The sequence below is a fragment of the Eulemur rufifrons genome, chromosome 4, assembly GCF_041146395.1.
Source record: "Eulemur rufifrons isolate Redbay chromosome 4, OSU_ERuf_1, whole genome shotgun sequence".
Lineage (NCBI taxonomy): Eukaryota > Metazoa > Chordata > Mammalia > Primates > Lemuridae > Eulemur > Eulemur rufifrons.
This window is the reverse complement of record NC_090986.1, coordinates 82,099,082-82,126,459: the sequence shown is the minus strand read 5'-3', so window position 1 is coordinate 82,126,459 and position 27,378 is coordinate 82,099,082. Positions and strand designations below refer to the sequence as shown.

The 27,378-nt window shown below is 37.4% G+C and overlaps 1 protein-coding gene across 2 annotated transcripts; it reads right to left on the bottom strand.

Annotated features, from left to right (window-relative positions):
- Positions 1–748: 748 nt before the first annotated feature.
- LOC138382828 (zinc finger MYM-type protein 5) lies at positions 749–27,333 on the bottom strand. Of its 2 annotated transcripts, XM_069467462.1 has the most exons (8): positions 27,039–27,333; positions 26,125–26,193; positions 20,232–20,727; positions 19,902–19,992; positions 11,784–12,069; positions 10,723–10,888; positions 9,149–9,361; positions 749–1,978 (listed from the first exon to the last, which is right to left on the bottom strand). In XM_069467462.1, exons 3-8 carry the CDS (start codon positions 20,715–20,717, stop codon positions 1,220–1,222), a joined length of 2,001 nt encoding a protein of 666 aa, XP_069323563.1. In that variant the 5' UTR covers positions 20,718–20,727; positions 26,125–26,193; positions 27,039–27,333; the 3' UTR covers positions 749–1,219. The 2 variants fall into 2 exon arrangements, with proteins under 2 accessions (XP_069323563.1, XP_069323564.1); XM_069467463.1 differs by lacking the exons at positions 749–1,978; positions 9,149–9,361; positions 11,784–12,069 and having other exon boundaries at positions 10,477–10,888.
- Positions 27,334–27,378: the final 45 nt, after the last annotated feature.

The following is a 27,378-nucleotide window of genomic DNA, read 5'->3' as shown; positions in this document are numbered from 1 at the left end:
GGTGGGAGAACTGCTTGAGCCCAGGAGTTTGAGACCAGCCTGGGCAACATAGCAAGACCTTGTCTCTACAAAAATTTTTTAAAAAAATTAGCTGGGCATGGTAGTATATACCTGTAGTCCTAGCTACTCAGGAGGCTGAGGTGGAAAGATCGCTTGAACCCAGGAGTGGGAAGCTGCAGTGAACTGTGATTGTGCCACTGCACTCCAGCCTGGGCAGCAGCAGAACAAGACCCTGTCTCCAAAAAAAAAAAAAAAAAAGAAACAGAAGGCCATCTGGGGGATGGATACGCTTAAAGCTCTGACTTCGAAGGGGCAAGGGCAATACACATAACCTAAACATTTGTACCCCCGTAATATGCTGGAAAAAAAAAAAAGAAAAGAAAAGAAACAGAAGGGATATTTACTAAAAACACAGTGATGGGAACACTGATCATCTTTAGATCCTTAATTTTCATTAGTGTTTCCCAAATTTCAAGCATGTAGTCTCCTTTCACAGGGGGAAAAAAATAACCCACAATACCTGAAGGTTAACAATATATTTTTATTTTTTTAATATTTGCACCAATTTAAAAATAGGTATATATTCTTTATGCTTATAGTTCTCATACAACAAAAGCTAGAACATTTATAAGTTAAATTAAAACAAGAAAACCAGTAAAATGTAAGTTGACCACCTTTATTTAATATGACAAATGATGCTATTTTGCTCAAATAAAAAGAAAAATGTATTGCTCAAAAGAAATAAATCACAAGTATTTGGTTTGCTAGCAAAAAGCTGTAGTTTCAGATCCCATTCTGTAAACTATTTCAGTGTTTTTACTTTAATAATGTTGAGAATGCTTGTTCACATAAATATCTTATTCAGATTTGGTACAGATAAATTCAAGTCTGTCTTTCTTCTTATTAGGTAATCAGAACACAATATTAACCAGACCTGTCAAATGGCAGTCCTCAAATGCCAATTTTAAAAAGGTGTAAACTTATAGACAGAGAAAATTAAAAATTGCTTTTATTAAAATTTGCATTGACTACAGAATCCAATTAGTTTTAGATTTGGAATAAAAATATTCTTTACTATTTGCTATTATACTTATTGCTAATGAACTGTTGCAAGTTACTCTGTATAGGAACCTTACAACACAACGGTATTGACTATTATGGTACAGATTTTTTCTGAGTAATATAAGACCCAGTCATGTCAAAAACCAAACCTCGTATATTATGTGTACAAGAGCAGCACACCATCATTTTTCTCATCTTTATATAATCCGTGTTCTGCAGCTTCAGCAGTTTTATTTTTTTTCAGATCAGATTTTAATTTTGAATACTTAACACTATTGTTGATGTGCATTTCACTTTCTTCATGTTTACTAAGAATATGTGATAAATGCTGCCAATCTTTGCACCCATTCTCATTTTTAAGTTGATTTTTTCCTTCCCCAAAGAGTTTGCAATATAGACAAAACACAGAATCTTTTGAGGTTGAATAAAGTAACCAGGATCTAGTGGTTTTTTCGCCATTTGGAAAAATTCGTGTATAATAAGTTTCTGAAAACTTCCTCCCTGTATTGTCTTTTGGAAAGTTAAAATTTCTTACTTGAGGTGGATCATTTTCAACAAGAGTGTCCCGTTGTTTAATATTCAAAATTCGGGGCCATGTACCTGGGTCTGTAGAAAGCACAACTGGCATAATGGAATCTTCTGATTTTTTCTCTTCCAGTTGCTCTTGAAATGTATCAGCTATGGTTGATGGGGAAGAAGGTGGTAAACTCACATTCTGTTTGATCAGTAATGTATCTGTGCTACACTCTGCTGAAATCTGTAGCTCTGAAGTCTTTCCTTTTTTTTCTGGTAGTTCCTCTAATTTTTCCAAAAGTGTACCTGATGATCCATATAATTGTCTTTCATTTTCTTCTCTAACAGCATTCCTTTTTCTATTTTCTGATGCTGATAATTTTTTTGATTTTGTTTCCATCATCTGGGGAGAAACAGGATAAATTACGATTTTATTTTATGATTGTTAAAATTAAAAAAAAAATCAATGTATATACAAATGCCCAATAAGTACACAAAAGGATGCTCATTAGCCATCAAAAAATGGAAATCAACATGAGAATGACATACCACTAGGATGGCTATCCTACATAGATAATGACAACTGTTGGCAAAGATGTGGAGAGACTGGACCTCCATAATATGATGGTAGGAATGTAAAATGGTGCACTACTTGGGAAAGCCATTTGGCAGTTCCTCTAAAGTTTAAACAGTTACCATATGATCCAGCAATTCTACTCCATGGTATATACCCAAGAGAAATTAAAATGTTATGTCCACACAAAAACTTACACACAAATGTTCACAGCAATGTTATTCATAATAACCACAAAGTAGAAACAACTTAAATGTCCATAACACTTTAACTGATAGATTATAATGTGGTATTACCCATGCAATGAAATACTTTGGGCTGGGCGCGGTAGCTCACGCCTGTAATCCTAGCACTCTGGGAGGCTGAGGCGGGAAGATTGCTCGAGCTCAGGAGTTTGAGACCAGCCTGAGCAAGAGTGAGACCCCGTCTCTACAAAAAAAAAAAAAAAAAAAAAAAGAAAGAAATTAGCTGAACAACTAAAAATATATAGAAAAAAATGAGCCGGGCATGGTGGCACATGCCTGTAGTCCCAGCTACTTGGGAGGCTGAGGCAGAAGAACTGCTTCAGCCCAGGAGTTTGAGGTTGCTGTGAGCTAGGCTGATGCCACAGCACTCTAGCTGGGGCAACAGAGTAAGACTGTCTTAAAAAAAAAAAAAAAAAAAGAAAAGAAATACTTTGTGGCAATAAAAGCAAATGAAGTACCAGTATATGCTACAACATGAATGAACATTTAAAACAGTATGATACATGAAAATAGCCCTTTGGAAAGTACCATATGTTATATATTCCATTTATGTGAAATGTCCAGAATAGGCAAATTTATAGAAACAGAAGATAAATACTTACCTAGAACTTTGAAGGTGCGGAGGGAGAAGTGGGGACTGTTACTGGGTTTGGAGTTTCTTTCTGGGATGATGAACATGCTCTAAAATTGAGTGGGTGAATTACAGGGTACATTCATAATATCTAAACAAAGTTGCTGTAAAAGTCACTGAAACTTAATAGCCATTTACAGGTGCGTGCCACCATGCCCGGCTAATTTAAAAAACTTTTTGTAGAGACAGGGATCTTGCTATCACCCAGGCTGGTCTTGGACTCCTGGCCTTGAGCAATCCTCCTGCCTTGGCCTCCCAAAGTGCTAGGATTATAGGCATGAGCCACCACACGTGGCCAATAGCAATTCATTTTAATGGTGAAATTTCCATAAATATTCCAACACATGTATGTACACACACACAGGTATATACACATACACATATATGTAATATGGAGAGAGATTGCTAATTCAGCTATACTTAATACTTTGTGTGTCATTCATCATTAATGGTAAATTATTACTTTTAAAATGTCATAATAGAAGTACTTATAGATTTTTAATTTTAATTTTTTTTAAGACTAATCAAGTACGGTAGTGAGAAGGGGGAAACAGTAGAACAAGGAGTTCAATCTATCACTGACTGTGAACAATCGAGATAACTCACTACCTTTGGACCAGCTAGTACTTACAGATTTAAAATATACTAATACAAAGAAGACTTTTAAAATCTGATTTTAACAATCACCTTAAAGAACAGCTCCTTGCTCAGAAGCACAGACTATTTTTAGATGCTGCTAGATTAACAATGTAAATTCAAAGTAGAATGTATGTAAATTAACATTGTTAGAGTTGGCACATCTGTCACAAATTTAATTTTTGTTTTTGAACATTTTACTGCCATCTACTGAAATCTGTTGTAATAAAAAGACATATTGCCTATTTTTGTATCAAATTATAATGAAACTGCAAAAAAGATTCAACATAACAAAGATGTATAAAATGTGAATGGCATTCTATTGGGTATACACAACTTGAACACCATATACAATGGAGCTGAAGAAAAAGAGCCTGGTTCTGTTTTAATTTTGAGAGCAATATGGCAGCAATGAAGTAAGAAAAAAAAAAGCAAAGGAGTGACATTATCAAATTTGTACTTTCGAAAGATTACTCTTGATTGTATTATGAATTTCCAATCTTACATAAGGAAGCAAGATCAGAGGTACAAAGATCAGTTAGAAAGCTGTGGTAGTAATTCTAGGAAAAGAAGATGGTAGCTACGTCTAAAATTGTATCAGTAGAGATAGTATAGAGTTGAGAGATGGTTACAAAGTAGAATCTGGATTAGCTAGTAAATGAGAATGGCTCTGGAGGCTAAGGAAGAAGGAAGAGTAAAGAACGATTCAAGGCCGGGCACAGTGGTGCATGCTGGTAATACTAGCACTCTGGGAGGCTGAGGTGGGTTGATTGCTTGAGGCCAGGGATTCAAGACTAGCTTAAGCAAGAGTGAGACCCTGTCTCTACAAAATAGAAAAATAAGCAAGGCGTGGTGGCATGCACCTGTAGTCCCGGGTACTTGGGAGGCCAAGGCAGGAGGATGCCTTGAGCCCAGGAGTTTGAAATTGCACTGAGCTATGATGAGGCCACTGCACACTAGCCCAGATGAAAGAACAAGAGCCTGTCTCAAAAAAAATTCAGTCTCTGCATGGAAATCTGATTGGATGGCGGGGTCATTTAATGATATGGGAAACAAAGAAAGAAAGCAGGTTTTAGAGATTCAGTTTTAGGCACAGTGAGTTTGAGGTACAGTCATGTGCTACATAAGAAAATTTCAGTCAATGATGGACCGACCACATGTATGACAGTAGTCCTTAAAATTATAATGGAGCTGAAAAATTCCTGCGGCCTAATGATGTCATAGCCGTGCAACCAAGTGTTTGTGGTGATGCTGGTGTAACCCACTGTACAAACAGTTGTTTAAAGTATAGCACTTACAATTTGTGCAGTAAATAATATTTGATAATGATAATAAACAACTATGTTAATGGTTCATGTATTTACTATACTTTTTTTTTTTTGAGACAGCGTCTTGCTCTGCCACCCTGGCTGGAGTACAGTGGCATCATCATAGCTCACTGCAACCTCAAAACTCCAGGGCTCAAATGGTCTTCCTGCCTCAACCTCCCAAGCAGCTGGAACTACAAGCTCACCCCACGACACTCAGCTAATTTTTCCATTTTTTGTAGAGGTGGAGTCTTGCTCTTGCTCAGGCTGGTCTCACACTGCTGGCCTCAAGCAATCTTCCTACCTCAGCCTCCCAAAGTGCTAGGATTACAGGTGGAAGTCACTGCGCCCAGCCCAATATGTTTTTTTTTTGTTTTTTTTTTTAACGAAACAATGTCTCACTATGTTGCCCAGGCTGGAGTGCAGTGGTTATTCACAGGTGTGATCACAGGGCACTACAGCCTCGAACTCCTGGGCTCAAGTTATCCTCCTGCCTCAGCCTCCCAAGTACCAGGGACTACAGGCATAGACTACCACACCTGGAATTTGTAATTTTTTTAGCTGATTCTTTTTGTGCTTACTTCCCAATCTCATAGTAATGTTTGTATCACTATTTGCTAATTTTTTTCTTCCCAGCTTTAAGTGTCAATTGACTTCTCAATGAGGAATATGAAAACTTAGCTTTCCCTCCTCTCTTCACACTCATCATCTATGCTCAACACCAGACCACCTACTTACCCTTCGGTTACAGGATTTCTTGGGTAGGATGGCGGTTGTGAGGGACTGTCCTGTGCACTGCAAGATGTTTAGCAGCTCTCCTGGCCTCTATCCGCTAGATTCCAGTAGCACCCTCCAGGTATGATAGTCAAAAATGCTTCCAGACATTGGCAAATACCCCACGGTGGATAACATTACCCCTGGTTGAGAATCACTGGCTTAGATCAGATTCAGTCTTTACATTTTATGACTGTGTATATTATTCAGCAATAAGCCACTAAGTACAAGATTTCAGATTTTTTCTTATGGTGTTCATAGATCACTGAGGTTTTCTCTATTGGCCTTCTCAGAAGGCCTGCCACCAATCATTTCAAAACACTTATGTGCTAATAATGGTGGTGGTGGTGGTTGGGAAGCACATTTATAAAACATACAACTTTATTATACAGAAATATCATGGCTATATTTGCCAAATGTTTATTAGTTATGAGTTACTCTGTATTACTGAAATACACATGGTAGAATGAACATTTTCTTCTATGGGATCAGAGTAGCAAGCAATAGTTATTAAAGTCTGAATTTACAGCTGCTGCCTATTTTGACTATGCACATTTCTTCATTTCTATGCCCTCTTCTGGTGTCCATTTAGGAGTTAAAAACTCATAATCTACGTGCAAGCCTAATGTTTTTCAGAGGAGAGCATTATGGTATTTGTCTAAAGTTTATGAGCTCACTGCCCTTAACAAAAACTCAGATACAGGTAAACCATCAGGTAAAAAAATAAAAAAGACTTGGAAAATATTAAGACTTAACAGTTTTATATTATCAAATTAGAAGCTCATTAGGTTACTTTTGCCATGTGTTTGAAAAGATAACTTAAAATATTAGGTCTTTCTGTATTTTTAAATTTTTCATTATAATTTTCTATAAGCCAAAGCCTTGTTAAATATTAGGTGCAGTACATATGAAGAAAACAAATTTAACCTAAATTAAGCCTTTCTTGTAAAAATAACATACAACTCAACTATGGGTATCTACTGTTTCTTCTGTTCAATAAAAGCCTGGCACTTCACGGTTACTCTTCCCTAAAGATAACCACTTAAATTCTCATCCAGTGAAATGGGGGTTAAGAATATGCCTGGTTTAACATTTTTGATGCATCTCAAATTATTTATTTATTTATTTATTTTTATTTCAGCATATTATGGGGGTACAAAAGTTTAGGTTATGTATATTGTCCATCCCCCCCACCCCAAGTCAGAGCTTCTAGCTTGTCCATTCCCCAGATGCATCTCAAATCAATTTTTGTGTATGGGAGGAAATGGGGTCAAGGCTCACTTATTTCTGTAAAAAACAAAAAATTGTTCCAGCAGCATTTGTTTAAAAACCTGTTTTTCCTATCAAAATGATTGGTACTTTCTTCTAAAATCCACTATCTATGTGATTCTATTTCTGAAACATCTTCTTTCCTACTGATCTATTTGTTTATATTCCAATACCATACTGCCTTGATTATTGTAGTTTTTTAATGTCTTAAAATCAAGTAGTTGATAATTCCTTAACCCACACCATAAAAAAGTTAATTCGAGATGAATGACAGACCTAAAAATAAAAGCTAAAACTAAAAAGTCTCTAGGAGAAAATGTAGGAAAATACACAACTTTGGTAGGCAGATTCCTTAAATAGGACACAAAAAGTATCAAAGAAAAGAAGCAAATAAATTAAAATAGGCTGAAGACATGAATAGACAAAAGAAGATATGAGTCATAAAAAATATTAGGTTATTAAATATGAAATGTCTGATTTCGAATCAAAAGTGTAGTTTATTATATATCAAACAAGAAGCAGTACAATTAATGAAATGACGTGCCTAAACTATTGACACAGTTTTGCCCTTTTTTCTTTTTTTGAGACAGAGTCTCACTCTCTTGACCAGGCTACAGTGCCATGGCATCAGCCTAGCTCACAGCAACCTCAAACACCTGGGCTCAAGCTATTCTCTTGCCTCAGCCTCCCAAGTAGCTGGGACTACAGGCACTTGCCACCAGGCCTAGCTAATTTTTCTATTTTTAATAGAGACAGGGTCTCGCTCTTGCTCAAGCTGGTCTCACTCTTGCTCAGGCTAATCTCGAACTCCTGAACTCAAGTGATCCTCCTGCCTCAGCCTCCCAGAGTGCTAGGATTACAAGCGTGAACCACTGTGCTTGGCCACAGTTTTGCCATTTTAACGGTAGCTTGTTTATGCCAACAGTGAAGAAGCCTGGAGAGCAAGTGGTAATGAAATCACGAAAGGCGTTTTCCACAGCTTGTTGAGAATTGAGTATTTTTCCTTGCAATAAGTGGTCTAAAGCCTGGAAGAAGTGGTAGTCAGTTGGTGCAAGGTCTGGCGAATGAATACAGTGGAAGACAGAAAGTTTCCAAGTCCAGCTCCTGGAGTTTGAGCAGTGTTGTTTGTGCAATATGTGGTCAAGTGTTGTCTTGCAAGAGGACTGGCCTGTCTCTATCGACCAATCTCGGCTGCTTAATCGCAAGTATCTTCATTTTGTCAAATTGGTTGCAGCAGACATCTGCTGTAATGGACTGATCATGTTTCATGAAGCTATAGTGGATAATACTAGCTCTGGACAACCAGACAGACACCATTAGCTTTTTCTGATGAATATTCGGTTTTAGACTGTGTTTAGGCACTTCATCTTTATTCATCTATGTGCTAAACCCTCTTAATTGTCAAAAAGAATCCATTGTTCATCATACATAACAAATGGTTCGCCTTTGTGTAGTGATAGCAGAAAAAGGCAAGCTTTCAGATGATTTCTCTTCTGATGCTCATGTAATTCACGTGGAACCCATCTATCCAGCTCCTTTACCTTGCCGATTTGTTTCAAATGGTACAATATTGTTGGAATAGTAACCTCAAATCTTGCTGCTAATTCATGTATAAGTTAAGATGGATTTGCTTCCACTACAGCTTTCAGCCCACCATTATCCACCTTGGTCTCAGGTCGCCAACATGGCTCATTTTCAAGATTAAAGTCACCAGAACAGACCTCTCAAACCATGAACGTACTGTGCATTCATTAGCCACATCCTTCTCAAATACTTCATTGATATTTCAAGCTATCTGCACCACATTGGTTCCACAATGGAACTCATATTCGAAAATAACACAAATTTTTGACTTATCCATAGTTTCAAAAAAATTGTTCTAAAAAGAAATTTGAAAGATAATCACAAGCCAAACCATGTGTTTGAAAGACTGAGGATGTACCTTCACAATAAAAATAAAACTGTAAGTGTCAAATGAAAGTGAAATGTCAGAGATTTCAACTGTCAAACTTAGTACTTAAGGAAATCAAGTATTTCATACTTAATAAATGAGATTCTAAAACAAATCTGGCTAATGCAAGCTAACAGGGTCAATCTATTGACACCTGATCATTTAAGGCTCATTAAAAAGAATTACCTGTTTATATCTGTTAACACAACTTTGGCAGCAAAATCTCTTCTCCTGGCCTCCAATCATCAGGATGTTGTTTCCAGTACTTTTACTGGGCATGTACTCTCCACACTGTTCACAGCAGTTCATTGTTAGACCATTGGCCAATCTGTACTTATTAAAGCAATGGTTACTGCACAGTTTATGTGTTACATTATTTACACTGACTTCGTGGCGAATCTAAAAGAAAAACCAGAATTTATTAACTAAAGTAAGTGAACCACATTAGTACAGTAGGCAAAGAGATAACTAGTTTCTGCAACATAAATAAAGAACCCCTAATAATATCTTAATGGGAGATATGTTCAGGGGAAAAAAAAAAGCATGTTTCATTATTCTTTCATTTTTTTCTTTATAAAAATCATTCTTTGAATTTAGAAGAGGAAAAATAAGATGCATAGAACAAAAAGCAATAAAATCAGTAATAACTTCCCTAAAGATATTTAAGAATGACAGAAAATGAACTGGTTTAGAAGACTGTTTTTTTTTTTTTTTTTGATGCAGTCTTGCTATGTTGCCCTGAATGGTCTCAAACTCCTGGGCTCAAGTGATTTTGATATGACCTGCTTAAAGGAAATGGATCAGGCTGGGTGCAGTGGCTCACGCCTATAATCCTAGCATTCTGGGATGCCTAAGTGGGAGGACTGCTTGAACTAAAGAATTTGAGACAAGCCTAAGCAAAAGCAAGACCCTGTCTCTACTAAAAATAGAAAAATTAGCTGGGCATTGTAGCACAGGCCTGTAGTCCCAGCTATTTGGGAGGCTGAGGCAGGAGGATCGCTTCAGCCCAGGAGTTTGAGGTTGCAGTGAGCTATGATGATACCACTATCACTATACTCCAGGGTGACAGAGAGTGACTCAATATCAAAAAAAAAAAAAAAAAAGAAAGAAAAAGATCAGCAATTTTTAGGCACTATTATAAAGTACACTGCCCTAGAACATTTGTGAGAGGGGCCAAGGGAATCAATATTATCTATATTGAAGATGGTGCCTGTATATCTATAACTAGGGTGGTTCCTACTGTGGTAAATGAGATACAACTGTGCCCCTGATCTGTATGGCTCCAGGGTAACCAACACCAAATGTAGTTACTAAAGACTTTGTGAAATTAGGACTGCCTATATACATGTTTCTTCCTCTTCTAGCCACTGGTAGGATTGCAATACCACTTACTTAATGTTTAGCAAACGGAACATTCACTCTACTTGTTCCACATGTTCTCATACCAGGATCTGTTGCTTCCTTCATGTCCTGAAACTACATTTTTATTTGGCATTGCTAATAAGAACAAAATCCATTATAAACAATTGCTTTGTTTATAAGTACAACCAATTCCACAGAAACAGATGTGTATTTTCCATACTATGCAAATTGGATATTTATTTGTAAGAAAGTTCTAACATATCCTTATTCTTCTGTTTATCTTAATGGTGTACATCTAGGACATGTGCATTATGTAGATGACAGAGCATAGAATAGCACTTAAAAGTTAAAACTATCCCTGTTAGTCTAAATAACAACCTAGGTATAAAAATCCAGACCTCTGTTAATTTACTACAGATTGTACATCTTGATTTATTAAAAACTCCTTTTTTAAGATTCTGGTTGTCTTCACAGGGAGACAGACAAGATGTACTATAAATTTCTTGGAAGGATTTGCTTGACTCCACCAGAGGAACCACTGTAGCCTTCTTTGTAGCTGCATTTCTGAAACACAAGGGATAGACACACAATTTCAGAACACTGCATTTTAATAAAAGTCACATTTATGAACAATAATTGACACTTTTCATTTTCTTATGATTTAATCCTAGGAATCAACAATAATTTTTGGATGTAGCAAAATCAACTTTTGGCTTCATTTCTAAGAGTTCTTTTCTTTTTTGTTTTGAGACAGAGTCTCATTCTGTTGCCCAGGCTAGAGTGCTGTGGCGTTAGCCTAGCTCACAGCAACCTCAAACTCCTGGGCTCAAGCAATCCTTCTGCCTCAGCCTCCCCAGTAGCTGGGACTACAGGCATGGGCCACCATGCCTGGCTAATTTTTTCTATATATATTTTTAGTTGTTCATATAATTTCTTTCTATTTATTTAGTAGGGACGGGGTCTCGCTCTTGCTCAGGCTGGTCTCAAACTCCTGAGCTCAAACGATCCACCCGCCTTGGCCTCCCAGAGTGCTAGGATTACAGGCGTGAGCCACCATGCCTGGCCAAGAGTTCTTAAATAATATGGAAAGAGAAGAGTCAGAGGTAAAAGTCTTTTGTATTAATAGCACAAGAACCTTGCTGTAAGTTCTTAAGATTTTTAGAATCATTAAAAAATGCTGGTAGAACTAATGTGTAAGATGGGGAAATGGGAGGCAAAGGCAGTGGCAGGGAGGGGGCAATTTACTCCCATACCTATGTTCTATTTTCCTGCCAGGAGTAAATACAGCACAAGTGAGTCCACAGCTCTGACACACCATAGAACTCAAGCGCAATACACTTGAAGATACTCCTGCAACAATTCTACCCGTGAATCTATTTAGATCTGCAATTACATACAAAATACTTATTTATACCACTAGTATTCAACCATGTGGAAAATGTTGAAAGGTACTGCTTACTTTTTACATGTTACACTTCGTGTCTTTCGAGTACGTTTATGAGAGAAGGAAGAAAGGCAGGTGGTAGAACAAAAGAGGTGAGCTGATCCTTTTCGTTGATAAGCTGTCTGTCCCTTCTGTAAAGGTTTTCTGCAATATGCACAAGTGATCTTAGCTGGTTTAGTAAGTTGCTGTTGGGCCGAAGGCTGGAAATTCTGTTTAGGAAGTGAGGCCACTGGTGATAAAGAATGCACCCCTGGCTGCTTCTGATTACGGGGAAATGAAGCTGACTGGGAGATCCAAGAATCTTAAAAATGAAACATACAAGAAAAAAATCATGGAGTAAATCAAAATTTACATCAGAAAAATATTTTAAATTTTTATTTAAGAGATTAAGTGAATAGTTGAGGCAGCTGTATAAGCACATGGTTAAGGCCAGACAGCCTCCATGCACAATCCCAAGGGAAATATCCATTTTGTATTCCAAGTGAATGATACTCCATTGTGCTGACAACAATAAAAAATAAATGGTGGCCCCTGGAGTTGTGCAATCAGTTCTTAAGTCAAACTACACAGGTTCAAAATGTAACTCCTAAGCTTACTAGACTATACAAATATATTATTAAGCTCTGCCTTGGTTTTCTCAGCTATAAACTGGTTTACAATACCTAAGTCACCAAGTGTTATGAAGAATAAATGAGACAATGCATATGGCAAAGCAAAGCCTGGCACACAGGGTACATAACAAATATTAGCCACTTTTTCTTCCCTAAGCGGAAAGTATTAATACATTTATAGAATAAAGCAAAGGGTATATATGATAAATACATAGATAACTATAGTAAAAGCTTGACTATCCAGAACCTTTGAGGAATGTGGAGGAATATGGCAGTTTATATATATCATATCCATGTTCATAAGTTTCCCCCAACATTATGAAAAATTTTAAGCATACAGAGATGCTGAAAGAATTTTACACTTAACATCCAAATACCCAACCAACTAGATTCAACACTATTTTACTGTTTTTGCTTTATCACATATTCCTACCTATTCATTCCTCTAAACAATCAATACATCTTTCTTTCTTTCTTTCTTTTTTTTTTTTTTTTGAGACAGAGTCTCACTCTGTTGCCCGGGCTAGAGTGCCGTGGCGTCAGCCTAGCTCACAGCAACCTCAAACTCCTGGGCTCAAGCCATCCTCCTGCCTCAGCCTCCAGAGTAGCTGGGACGACAGGCATGCACCACTATGCCTGGCTAATTTTTTCTATATATTTTTAGTTGTCCAGCTAATTTCTTTCCATTTTTAGTAGAGACAGGGTCTCACTCTTGCTCAGGCTGGCAATACATCTTTTTTAAACATATTTCAGGTAAATTGTAGACATTAGTATACTTCCCTTCAAAATACTTTAGATATAACACTTTGATGCAAATCTTTCTACAATTATTTCCTAGCCTTCTAAAATATTATTTCACAGGCATCAATATAGACAGTGGATTTCACAGGCATCAATATAGACAGTGGATTACTCAGGAAAGCCTCAGCTTTCCTAATGTTACACAGGGACTGCTACATCATATAGTACTGTTAGCTTCAAAATGATAAATATTTATACCATCTAAAGAGAAACTAGAGTACATAAAATGGTACAGTATTACTTATAGGTGAGGTGCTTCTCAAACTTTAACATGCACATGAAGTCACTTGGGAATCTTATTTATATGGAGATCTAAATCAGTAGGTGGAGGCTGGTCGCGGTGGCTCATGCCTGTAATCCTAACACTCTGGGAGGCTGAAGTGGGAGGATTGCTTGAGCTCAGGAGTTCAAGACCAGCCTGAGCAAGAGTGAGATCCTGTCTCTACTAAAAATAGAAAAATCAGCCAGGTGTGGCGGTGCATGGCTGTAGTACCAGCTACTCGGGAGGCTGAGGCAGGAGGATTGCTTGACCCAGCAGTTTGAGGTTGCTGTGAGCTAGGCTGACGCCACGGCACTCTAGCCTGGGCAACAGAGTGAGACTCGGTCTCAACAACAACAAAAAAATCAGTAGGTCAAGGAGGGGCCTGATATTCTGCACTTCTAACCAACTCTTAGATGACGGTGACACTTTGCAAAACAAGGCCCTAGAGTATAGAATTATTTTGTGATCTCTCTTCAAAAAGAGCTTGTCCATTAGCAAAAGGCCTATGACTGTCCACCTGTCACTGTAGCAAAGGCTTCTCACAATACTACCTACCTATCTAACAAACATACTATCTCGTATCTATACTCATATCTAAATTACCACCTACTGCTTCAAACCTCCTTTGTCCTATTTTCAAATTATTTTACTTTACAGGCAAAAACAGTACAAAGCAAGTAACAAAAGGAATTCTTTCAGTTCCTCAGGATGGCAAATCAAGTATATCTAAATAAATTTTACGTTTAGGTTAACAATTTAACCTTTTAACTTCTCTTTGGGTTAATGTATTTTCTCAATTTTATTATAGAAAATTATTCATCACACCTCTTTCTGTTCCATTTCTCTCTTGCTCTTTCTGGGTCATTAATTACATGTTCTTTCCATCAAGGGTCATAGGTCTTTCATATTCTTTTCTGCATTTCCCACCCTTTTGGCTATGATTCACTCTGGATACTCTTTTCTGATATACTTTCTAGTTCATATTCATACTCTCTTCAGCTGTGCCCCATTTACAGTTAAAATGTATAGTTTCTTAAAATCTGTGCCTGATAACCCTCTTACCCTGAACCCTTGCGAGTGCACTTTTAATTAAAATCATGTTTCTTCAGAGATGGGGTCTTGCTCTGTCACTTACGCGGAAGTGCAGTGGTGTAATCATAGCTCAAGTGATCCTCCCAAGTAGCTGGGATTATACAGTGATGGGCTAACTTCTGTCTTTTTTTTCTTTTGATTTTCCTTTTTTTAAAAATTTCAAAATATTAAGCGGGTACAAATGTTTTTGTTACATGAATATACACTGTATAATGCTGACGTCAGGGCTTTCAGGGTGCCTGCCACCATGATGGTGTTCACTGTACCCGAATTTTTCTTTTGATTTTCTATCATATGGTGTCCTGACTTCTCATACCTCAGGGTTGGTTTTTATTATTTTTATATGAAAGTGTAAAAAAACTCTAAGGTTCTAGATGATGTTAGCATTTCATTCCAAAGCTTGGAAGAGTTTTTCATTTTTTTTTTTACCAGTACTCCTCTTGTAGGGCCCCTGTGAGTTTACTGAAAGGCCCACTTAGCTTCTCAGCCTTTCTCAGCAACCTTTTCTGGAACTGAACACATACCCACAAGGGAAAGCAGCCCCAAGTACTAGGATTACTTCTCTGAGGCTTCTTCTCTCAGATCTTGGAACCCTAATTTTTCCACTCTATGATGCCTTTAAATAGATATTTTATATATTTTTGCCATTTTCCTCTAGTTATTCTCAGCAGGAGGGATAGGAATTACCTAGTTATCAGAGGTGCAAATCACTAGAATCAGTATTGTGGCCACAAATGTTTATAATGCAACAAAAATACAACATAGATAACAAGAGCAATTTCTAAGTATTTTCTGTCATGAGTTTTTTTTACTGTTTACATCAAGGTATGTAGTAACTGGAGAACTTTCACTGGAACACAGTCTAAAGGTAAATGAAAGGATTAAATGGCTTAGGGGTCCATCCTAAAGAATTAAACCCTATTTTCATAAAATGGAAAGCACAGTTCTATGTGTACTTTATGAAGAGCCATACTTTTACATGATGAAATTGAACCTATGAGCCCTGGATGTAAATATAACTCAACTCCAGAAATCCTTGCCTTTTGTGGGGCAGGTACTAAAAAACCTTCAATTTATTTAAGTGGGAAGTATACAGCAACTAAAGACACTCGGGAGGAGTTTTGACTTCAAATAATAACATTATAATAATAATATAATCACTGTCATTTTATTCTCACAGTTTCCTGGTAAAAAATGATTCGTTTTACTAATGCTGACAGCAAGTAAAACAAAATCTAGGGTCAACACTAAAAATAGACTGCTTTTACTATTTTATATTAAAGTTAAACAGTGAAAAAGAGCAATGACAACAAAAAGACCATCCTTTTGACAAGTGACCTAATCTTTAAGAAAACTTCAAATATTCACTTGTTTTTCACTATCACCTGAAAATCTGGTGAACATTTTCTTTAGAATTCTAGATTAAATCTTATTATTTAAAGGATATAGTCCTGTAACTTTTGTCCCCAAAAATAAACCTTTAGAGAACCCAGGAACATTGTAAATTTATCCATACTTCACAGACCATACAAATTCATTGCCCTGTATCATAAAATAGTTTAGACGTAGTTATAAAGACCTTCTGCTTCATTTTTATGAATGAGTGTCAAATGGGTTATTTAATGCAGTTAGTCTTTGTTAACATTTTAAAATTATCGATACTTCATGTGATGAGAAAAATCAGAAATATAAAATATAGTTTTGGATTAATAAAAGGATGACAATAATAAAAATAAATCCAAGAGTAATCAAGACTGCTTTCAAACAACCTTGGCAATTGTCAATTATGCCCACAATTTGAGTGGAATGATAGTATTGTATCTAACTACTGTATGCTTTTTTTACAGTTAAGTATTAGTCTATATTACACTTTTATATTGAAAAACATCTATTTACCCACATCCACCATTAAATATATATCAATTTACTACAGAAGGTGAAAACTGGTCTTGAAGACTAAAACATAAAAGAAATACATGGCAATGCTTCTAGCTGAAACTCCACTGAAGAGCTTCTATTTATATATGAAAAAATTCATGTTTATATAAACAAGCATGAATAACATCTAAAACAAGCAGTAAATAAATATCTCAAATTTAGGCAATAATTATAAAAGTATTATGTAAAAGAAATAAACAGACCCTAAAGGATGATTTTCAATGTACATCATTTCAAAGTCTTCAATACCTTCTTCACTGCTTTTAAGTTTAACATATCCTTCCATATAGAGATCACAAATTTTTTATGTTATTTCTCAGGTTTAAATATCAATAAACAAAAGATGTACATAGTAATAAATGGATGACAGACATGAATTTAAGCAAATTCATTAAACAGTTGCAAATATATTTTTAAAAGGTTAATAATATGTAAATTAGGATGATACCACCTTTTAGTTTAGCAAACTTTAGATAATATTCCTACACCTGAGGAGTGCTTACAATACAGAAAAGAAACCCTCTTTTTTTCTACAGACAGCACTGAAAAAGAACTCTTATGTTGTAAAAAAAGTAATACAACTTTTTGGTGGGAGGAATTTTGCATTAACCATCAAATGCTTAAAAATTATGTTGACATTCTGACAGCAAATCTACCTCTAGAAACTTTTCGAGAAAATAAGTGTGCCAATCTCACAGAAATGTTTATGAGAAAGTTTGTTTATAATTTCAAAGAGTAGAAATAACCCCAAATAATAAATTATTATTCATAAACTTAAAAAGATAATTGTATTTGATATGAGCTAATAACACATTGATGAAATGTCCAATGCTTCCCTGAGGCCAAGAATAAGACAAGGTTTTATATGCTTACCACTTCCATTCTGCATTGTATTAGAAAAAGAGAATTGTGCAAGGCCAAACTCTTTCTATAATGATACCAAGATTTATTTGCTTTTTTCACTATGTTGGCATTTGTACTAACAGTATAAAAGCAACACTGCTGGCAGTGGAACCAAATTGTACTACTAGCAAATAGTTTCCACTATCATGCGCTTGCCAAAAAGAAAAGTATCACTTTCATTTATGGATGTTATTCCAACACCAACTGGTACACCTGCAATATAAGTGTATTGCATAAGTTTAAAGACATGGTCCCCAACAAGACTGTCCTCACTTTAAATACCACCTGCACTTCCAAGTGCCTACAAATCTGGGAGCTTCCTAAGTTTTAATAATTTGCTAAAATAACTCCCAGAACTCAGGAAAGCTCTATATTTACGATTATAGTTTTATTATAAAAAATACAAACCAGAAACAGTCAAATGAAGAGACACACAGGGCAAGGCCTGGAAGGGTCCCAAATGCAGAGCTTTTGGGTCAGCTTTCTGTGTAATCAGTAGCATCATCCTCCTGGCATACTGATGTTTTCACCAACCAAGAGGCTACACTGAGCATCAATGTCTAGCATAGTTTTATTGGGGTTTCCCTCAGTAGGCATGACTGATCAAATCATTGGCCAAATGACTGAACTCAGTATCCAGGTTCGCTCCCCGAGTCTGGGCTAGCTCAAAGACCCAACTGTCTAATCACATGGCTGGTCTTTGTGGTGACCAGACCCCATCCTGAGTCATCTCATCTTTTACCATAAATTTAGGTATGAGCCAAGGGGCTCATGAATATAGCACAGATACTTCTAATACTTGGGAAATTTCAAGGATGAATGGATAGATGGATAAATAGATAAATAAATAAAAACCACAGAGCAAAAGACTGAAAACAAACCAAAATCTTAACGGTGATTGGAGTAAGGTGACATATTATTTTCTTACTTCTAACTATGATTTTTTTCCAGATATTCTGTAATAATCACACAGTATTCTCATAACCAGAGGAAAAGACTTAAAAAATAAAGAAAAAAGCACTAGCATTCCATTAAAGCAACAACAGTGATTAGGTTCTTAGGTTTCAGTTACTTTTTAGTTGTTTCCCAAAATTCAACAGGCTAAAAGTACTAAAATGGTTAAAAAAAAAAAAAAAAAAAAGCCCCCCCCAACCCCACAGAAGTTATAAAAAAGCCACAAAAGGGAATTGTTATTTTAAAATAATTTCTGTTATATTTTATCAGAATAGGACTATCCACATAAAAATTTTAAAAGTAACAATTCTTTGATTTAAAGGGAAGAGAGTTTTCCAACTTTTAAAATTGAACAACTAATAAAATGCTGATTTAAAAACTAAAATCCTTTGTGTTATAAGAGATAGCTCATGGGCCGGGCGCGGTGGCTCACGCCTGTAATCCTAGCACTCTGGGAGGCCGAGGCGGGTGGATCGCTCAAGGTCAGGAGTTCGAGACCAGTCTTAGCAAGAGCGAGACCCCGTCTCTACTAAAAATAGAAAGAAATTATCTGGCCAACTAAAATATATATAGAAAAAATTAGCCGGGCATGGTGGCGCATGCCTGTAGTCCCAGCTACTCGGGAGGCTGAGGCAGTAGGATCTCTTAAGCCCAGGAGTTTGAGGTTGCTGTGAGCTAGGCTGACACCATGGCACTCACTCTAGCCAGGGCAACAAAGCGACACTCTGTCTCAAAAAAAAAAAATAAATAAATAAAATAAATAAGAGATAGCTCAGCAAAAAAAAAAAAAAAGAAAAGAAAAACTAAAATTCTGTAACCCCAGCACTTCGGGACGCTGAGGTGAGATGATCACTTCAGGCCAGGAGTTCCAGATCAGCCTGAGCAAAACAGAAAGACTTCGTCTCTACAAAAAATAGAAAAATTAGCCAGGAGTGGTGCCCCGCACCTGTAGTCCCAGCTACTTGGAAAGTCAAGGCAGGAGGATCGCTTGAGCCTAGCCCAGGAGTTTGAGGTTGCAGTGAGCTATGACAACACCACTGCACTCCAGCCCGGGTGACAGGGTGAGATCCTGTCTCAAAAAAAAAATAAATAAAAATAAAAATAAACTCCCCCCCCAAAACAAACCACAAAACAAAACGTAAAATTTGAGATATGCAGCCCAAAAGTAAACACTTAAAAAGCAAAAACTGAAACTTCAAGTTAATAATAGCAGATTAAATAAAATTAAATTATTATATAATATTACTTTAGTTTTTCTGTTGACTACCCATCTTTTTATCCTATGATTTTTATTAAGATAAACAAGGCTGGGGGCAGTAGTTATAGGGGTTTTCAATTAAAACACTTTAGATGTAAATCACATTGGGTAAAACAGATTAAATTCCCCAAATTTCAGAAACCAAATAGACTGCACAGTTCTATTAAGTAAAATGTATTATCTTAATATGAAAGTCAACAGAAATAAAATATTTCACATTTAGGATGTAAATAAAATAGATATGAGTACTAAAAAGAACAGCCAAAAGTTTATTTACTTGAGGTAGAAAGAAAATATCATCACTTACTACTTACCAGGACTATGAGTTGCAAATCCTCCATTCTGAAATACATCTCCTGCCACATTCATTCTACCAGGATTAAAAGGCCTTACTCCAGTCTTGGTCTGTGAAGTCAAAGATGGGGTGTATGTTTGTATATTAACACCAAAATTACTTGACTGCAGTCCTTTAGCGACATCTCCCAAGTTGGAATTCTATAGTGATGTTATATGTGTAATCGTTATGTTCGTGTCTCGCTCAGCATTCACAGAGCATATACCTGTTTCTATAGTTGTAACATTAGTAATATGTATTTCAGAGTTGATTCTGTAGTGATAACACTCTTACCCATTCCTGCATTTACCTTACTTCTTGAATGACTGGAAGTGGAGAAATCCAAATCTTTGGTTCTGTTTTTAGTTCCAGGAAGTCCCCATTCAGTAAAACTAGAAGAATTTTTCTCCTCCCCTCCATTTGTTTCTATGTCTTCTTCATCATCAATAACAATTGTCTCACTTATATTTCCCTTCTGAGAAGCCAAATCTCTTGAAGAAGGAAGAATTATGGAATACCTTCCTTGTGGCTTTTCATTTTTTGATGACGCAAATATAAAATTTCTTTCATCAGCTATCGCAGGAGCAGAAACTGAAGGAGGTTGTATAGATTCAATAAATACAACATCATCATCATCATCTTCCACTGATGAGTTGCTAGATCTATTGATTAAAAGACTAGTTGGATCACCAAATGAATCTCCTATGTCCATGAGACTAGCTGTCATAGCTGTTCTCCCTAATAAAGCAGGAGTCTGTTCAGTCAATTCTAATCCTCCCACTGAACATTTATCCATGCCAAAGAACCTGTAAGAGACAAAGAAAAAAACAAGTTCTATTATATTATGTTTTTTTGCATTTTAATGCAATGAAATGGCACAAGTAACATTTTAAATTCTTTTCTTTATGTGTTACCTGATACTCATCCCTGTTTTTCCTCTCCTGTCAACCATCTAATATTTACTTCTTTGGAGTTTGATGGAAATTAATGATGCAATTTTTGGAAGTCCTTTAAAAAATACTCAATTTACAGTACTTTAATCTATTTACTTTTTATATTGAAAAAATACATAAGTCTTCCTTTGAACCAGAAAATAGCAACAAAATAATTCTATCAATTACCAATAATCCAAGGTCCTAACACTTATATAGTCCATATGCTTTCATCTACTACAGCATCTGTGATCCAGTCCAATTCCTATTTCTCTAGTATCTTTGTCATTGTTTTTTCAAAATCTCTGCTTCCAATGTAACTATGTGATTACCTTTTTGCATCTTTCTTGTCCTTATACAGAAAGCTTAAGTACTCTTGTGCCAGGCATTATGCTATGAGCTCAGATCTTCATGATGGTAGGTATAATTTACTCTATTTTACAGTTTAGAAAATTGAGGCTTTGAGAAGCTAACTAAATTGTTTTAGATAGGTCTGTGTGAGACTTAACTCAGAGCTCTAACTATAGGCCCCAAATTCTTAACTATTCCTGTTATACTCAACATTTTTGTGTACTTACTATGCGCTAAGCTATTATGAAGGAAAAGGACCCAGCAGAGAGATAATAGTTGAAGAATCTGGGGAAGTGAATAAATGATGGAGCATGGCCCTTAAGCAGATGAGAGATGGGGACATGTGCACAGATGGTAGTAAAACTGATCATATGTAATAATCTCCTCTATCTCAATAGCAAGAGGGCAAAACTAAGTACAATTGAAATGTATGTAAGTATGTAGAAATGATGGGAAGTTGCGGTTGTTTATACATGCTGGCCTCAATTTTCTGAGAGTACACTCAAGTGAAAGGGGTGGGAACTGTAAAGGTGTTGAATGATTAAGAAAACTTGCTTCATAAGGCAGTCATCATTCCATTTTAAACATCTCATATCGAAATATGCTAACATTTGTATTCTAAAATTTTCCTAATCTTAATCAGTAATATAGTCATGTAATAAGTAACATTTATTCTTAATATGTACTATGCTACTAAATATATTAACTCAGTTAATGTTTACTTAAGTGAGGTAGGAACTATTATTTTTCCCACTTTACCAATTAGGAAACTAAGACTTAGAAGATAAGTAATCTGCCCAAGTCTTGAGTGCTGGAAAGGGTAAAGTCAGGATTCAAATCCAGGAAATCTGACTCTAGAACCTATTTCTTAGCCACTGCATTATATGCAATGAATGAGGAAAACAATTTTTAAAAATCACTTATCTTTTATTAAGATAAGCCAACTAATTAAAAATTTAAAAAATCAATATTCAAATAAGGCTGTTTCAAAGATAAAGAAATAACAAAACTAAGGGACCAGTTTAAAAGAAGGTTTATAAAAGAAACACAAAAATTGAGATCATGGTTAACATTCATCTATTAAGCTTATTATGAGGTTGATTTTCAAACGAAAGGGGCAATAATTCAGTCTAAATAAACTGAGTTATAAAATATAAGAGAGGTTAATACATGAATTTCTTCAGTCCTTTCTGTATCTAATAAAACTTAGAAAAGAACAATTTCTGGAAAAGAGATATATCTGACTCCACAGTATCCCCATGGCCACTACTTCCTATTTTACTCTTTTCACAGAAAATGATAGGGTACTCTTCACACTTAGCTCACTGCAGTCATTTCCCTCTGAAACAAAGATTAAGTATTCATTCACTTACTTTTAAGTCCCAGATTATAAATTAAACCACTACTCAAAGCCATTGTGTTTGTAATTTAACCATCAAACAGTTTCTCAATTCCATAAACACAAGACCACAAAGAAGTTCTATTTTTACGATACTGTCCAAAAACAGATAAGTTCCTGTTTAGCAAATGTGCTATGTGGCACTGAGCAAATTATTTCACTCCATGGAGTTTTTGTTTTCTAACTGTAAACTGCAAATGAGAATAATACATGACGTCAAGGTTTTTATGTTTGTTTGTTTTGAAGACAGGGTCTCAATCTGTAGTCCGATCTGTAGCCCAGGGCTACAGTGCATCTATGTCATTATAGCTCACTGCAACTTCAAATTCCTGGGCTCAGGTGATCCTTCTGCCTCAGACTCCTGGGTAGAGTAGCTGGGACTACAAACACCACCACACCCAGCTAATTTTTCTATTTCTTTGTAGAGAGGGGGTCTGGCTCTTGCTCAGGCTGGTCTTGAACTCCTGAGCCCAAGTGATTCTCCTGTCTCGTCCTCCCAGAGTGCTAGGATTACAGGCATGAGCCACTGTGCAGGGCCAACCAACTTCAAGGGTTTTAATGAGATAACTGGACATGCAAATCCCTAGTATACTGCCTGAACCACATTAGAGAGTGCAAAAATTATTAAATCCCTTTCCAATGAGAAGGTATTTTAGGCAAATACTTTGCCTACATCCAAGGATTTTTAAAAGTGCCTAATTAAATTAATTTTAAGCATGTACCTAATCTTCTTGTGGTATGTTATTCATCCACAAATTATAACTATTTTTGTTTGATTTAAATGTTTGATTTAATTTGGTACAATGAAAATTACTACTAAAAACCACACATCAATGTAAAATCTAAGGAAAATCTGCACAGAGAAGGTCAATATATTACCACTATACAAACAGGCTGAAACCCAAGCAAAACGCTTAAATGCAAACTATCCCTAGGGAATGGGCAACAACCTTGTAAATTTAACAGGATATTTAATTGAGGATAAAGATAAGACTTAACACTAAAACAAAGACATAAAAAAGGTAGTATTTAGCTCTCTTCTGGTAGACTATTTTCAGAAATACCTCGGAAGGTATTTTCCCCGGAAGGTTGTTGCATTCACAAGTTGTATGGCATCTCTGTGGATTTACATTGTCCCACAACTAACAGATTTTTCTTAATATAAAGGTGTACTATGATTCTGAAGGTATAACAAAAGTAATGAGATAGGAGAAAGAAGAATCAACTGAACTATCGCCACAAATAACAAGAGAATTACTGCAGGGACTGGGTATGAGATTATTATCTAGAAATCAATACCCTGATAGGGTTTAATACGATAGACTGATCACACACAACTAACTTGACTCCCTTCCAAAACTCTGCTAAACAGTAGTCAAGGTCCTACCCACAAGGAAAGGATGAACAGAAGAAATAAAAGCAACAGAATTTTGTAAGCTAAGAGCAAGTGGACGAATGATTAACTCAGCTGACCCAAGACAGCCAAACTCTAAAACAGTGATGGAAAATTCCTCAAAAGGCTCAGGAACCTGTAACACCAGATATTCCTGAAACAGGTGGGTAGATGGCTAAAATGAGGAGGTTGGGAGACTCTAAATCTCTTGCCTCCCATCATGTTGACGGTGACATGTTCTAGACATGTTCTTGTCCAACCTAGCACAAGTTCTATAACAGATTTTTATTCTTTGGTGAGGACAGAACATAAGATCCTTGCCTTGGGTTCATCAAGCACTGGTGAATTTTCACTACCATGTGTAAGAAATGTCCCCTCTCCCACTTGATTCCCAGAGTTGGCATCCAGACCTCTATCTTCCAGGCGGCAAACCATTCTCTGGCAGACTTCTTTCTCAGGAAGATTCTTCCCTGTGGAACTAAGAACCAACAAAAAGGAAAACCCTAAAGATAATGACCCATGGGGTCCTTCATATATCAGTCAAAAGATTACCCTATTGTGAAGCTCCCGGTTGAAAGCTACCCTCTCGTTCTTCCATCTGCTTTCTAGTCCCCAAAAGACAAAGCTGGGGAAATCTTAAGAAATAAATGAAAAAAATAAAGAGGGTAAGACTATCTACCACTAACTATATATGCATATATATGTATGCATGTCTCCTATAACTTATGGACTAAGCACTTTACCTATTTTTGTACTCTTTACAATCCTCATAACAATATGGAGAAGATAGACATTTATAAAATACACGTAGTTCAGAGAATAAATGACTTGCCAAAATAAATGCAGGAACAGAGATTTGAATCTCAACATGGCCAGCACCAAAACGAAGTCCTTTGTACTACAGTGTGCTGTAAATACCCTAGGAACACCCTGCTGAGAAAAATGGTGTTCTAAGTGGTAATAACTGAGTTAGTGACCTGCTACCCTGGCAACTTTCTTAGTTCCCGTTAGTTTCCTTTCTCTATTTAGTCCATCTAGGACCACATCCACATCCCATTATCTCACCAAACTACTACCATGGAATGTGAAATATCACTCCTTCAGGTATCCTATGAAGATTATCCACTTCAAACTATCATCTCTAAAAGCTAGACGTAGAATTCTACAACCTGACACTGTCCTAAGATTAACCAATCGAAAGAGATACGCTGTGAAGTATAAGACAGTAAGTGCAACTAAATTAGCAGGGAGCAACAAGGGCAAAGGGAAGGCAGGAATACTACTATAGGAGATAAACTAATCACTTTAAGTTCCGTTTCCATAAGCAACAAAAAACTGATCAAGGTTAAAAGGACAAGACAGGTAAGACCTCAGACTCTACAAATTCCCAGATAATGAAAGCAGAAGCAGAGCTTTAAAAAAAAAAAAAAAAAAAATCATCATTTTTTTGACTCTTAAAATTATCCATTCAGGCAAGGATTGGTGTAAAAGCCATTAACCCAACAGCTGTCGGAGAAAGGGCATTTGTATTGTACCAAAATGAATACATAGAGCACTTTCTGGTAGCAACGGAAAAAAACATTAACTTCATAATGGAGCGAGATCAGGCAGTCACTGCGGATTTACTGGTCATCTTAGAATCAGGAATAGTGTGACAATGAGATTATATATCTCCTGACGTGATGCTAGCTGGAGGGCTGTTAGTGTACATAAGTTAACAGTCTTCCTCAAATACAAGGCAAATACATTGAAAAGAACTTCTCTTCCATAATCTTAATAAATCATTCAGTAAATTTTTAAAAATCCAACAGCAAACAATCAAACACCACTTTTTTTCCTATCCATTGGAAAGGAAGAAGAAAATGTTAAATGCAAAGCATTTAAAAGAGAGCTAACTTTAAATCCTGTTTCGGAACTTGAGAGAGTACCAGTGGTGTAAATAAATACCAGCACCCACTCCCACTTCCTTCCCAGGGACTACCCTGGCTTGGCTCTGGGAACAGGGCCATCTAAACAATTAGCTTGAAGACCAAGGCCTGCAAGACAACACAAAGGCAAATCCCACAGGAAGAACACCCTACTACTGCAATAAGTATTTCAAACAGGAAAGCGGGATAACATGACTCACAATGGAAATGTTTCCCTTCTTAATTTCTGCCAAATCTTCACTAGATTGGCTTGAAAGTGATTCCTGCTCCTAGAATGAGAGAAGATGAATGATTTCGTGACGACTAATCTGGACGCAGCACCAACTTCGCAATACAGAGGAAGGAGGAAAACGGATGGATAAGAGGTCAAGGAGTTTCAGCGCTCTGTTATCCTCCCCCACCCAAACATTGCGGAGAAACCAAGTTTGAAAAAAATTATAGGAACCAGAACACAACACAAAACTAAATCTGCTTTTTTCCAATTACAGAATTGGGAGGGCTAGGGTGGGCTGAGGGCACCAAGCCTGCTCCCAAGAAGGGCAAACGTTGCCTCGACACCAGCAAGGGATTTTTATTTCCTCCTAAATTCACCCACCCAACGTCATCCCCGTCATTCTCAGCACCAATTCAGGAGTAAGGGGCGGCTTACGCAACCAAGCTGGGTCCACATTTGCCCCACGCAGCTGCCCTGGGCCCAAGATTTGCCCGCCCTGCAGTCGATGACTAACTGCTTCCAGGTCCGCCATTAGAAACTCTCCAAAAAAAAAGTAGAGTAAAAAGCTGCGCAGCGCCGGGGAAGAGAAGAGCGAAGGAGGGTACCCGGCGGGGCACTGGCAGCTACCCTCACCCCGAAAAACTTGTGGCCCTCAGCTCCGGCGGACAAAGTGGGAGCGCAGCCCCGAGAGCCGACCTGGGCGCCCTACCCCCAGCAGGAGAGAAAGGAAAATACCCCGTGACCTCCCCCGGCGACCCCCGCCTCTGGGGCCCGTCTCACCCAGCCCTCCCGGCCTCGCCCGCACTCTCGCAGCCCCAGACGCCGTACCGCGGGGTATTAACCCCGGGTCGCTGGGAGGCTCCGGAGGCTGCCCTCACGCATCTCCGCCTCCCCAGTCGCCTCCGCCTCCGCCTCCTCCTCCAGAGGCTGCGCTGCTCCCAGCCACCCCCACTCTCGGCGGCCCTGGACTGGAAAGACAGCGGGGATAAGCCTCACCGGGTTCTGGCTGCGGCTCCGCGGAACGAACCTCCCCTCCCCCGACCCACCCCCCTTCGGCGACACGCACAACTCTGCGCGGTCCAGTCCCGGCTTTAGCGCTGAGGAGGAGGAAGAGGAGGCGGCGGCTGCGGCGCGGCTGAGCCTGGAGAGGCCCCGCTCTCCGCGCGCTCATTGGCTGGCGGAGAAGGCGGGCCGAGGTGCGTCCGGCACATCTATTGGCTGCGTCGGCCTTCTTTCAGGA

Coding starts and splice junctions, on each gene's coding strand:
- LOC138382828 (XM_069467462.1), bottom strand. CDS start 20,717: ATGGATAAATGTTCAGTGGGAGGATTAGAATTGACTGAACAGACTCCT. Junction 19,993..20,231: donor CCAGTCATTCAAGAAGTAAG/GTAAATGCAGGA, acceptor TTGACTTCACAG/ACCAAGACTGGAGTAAGGCC. Junction 1,979..9,148: donor GTGTTAACAGATATAAACAG/GTAATTCTTTTT, acceptor GTTTCTCCCCAG/ATGATGGAAACAAAATCAAA.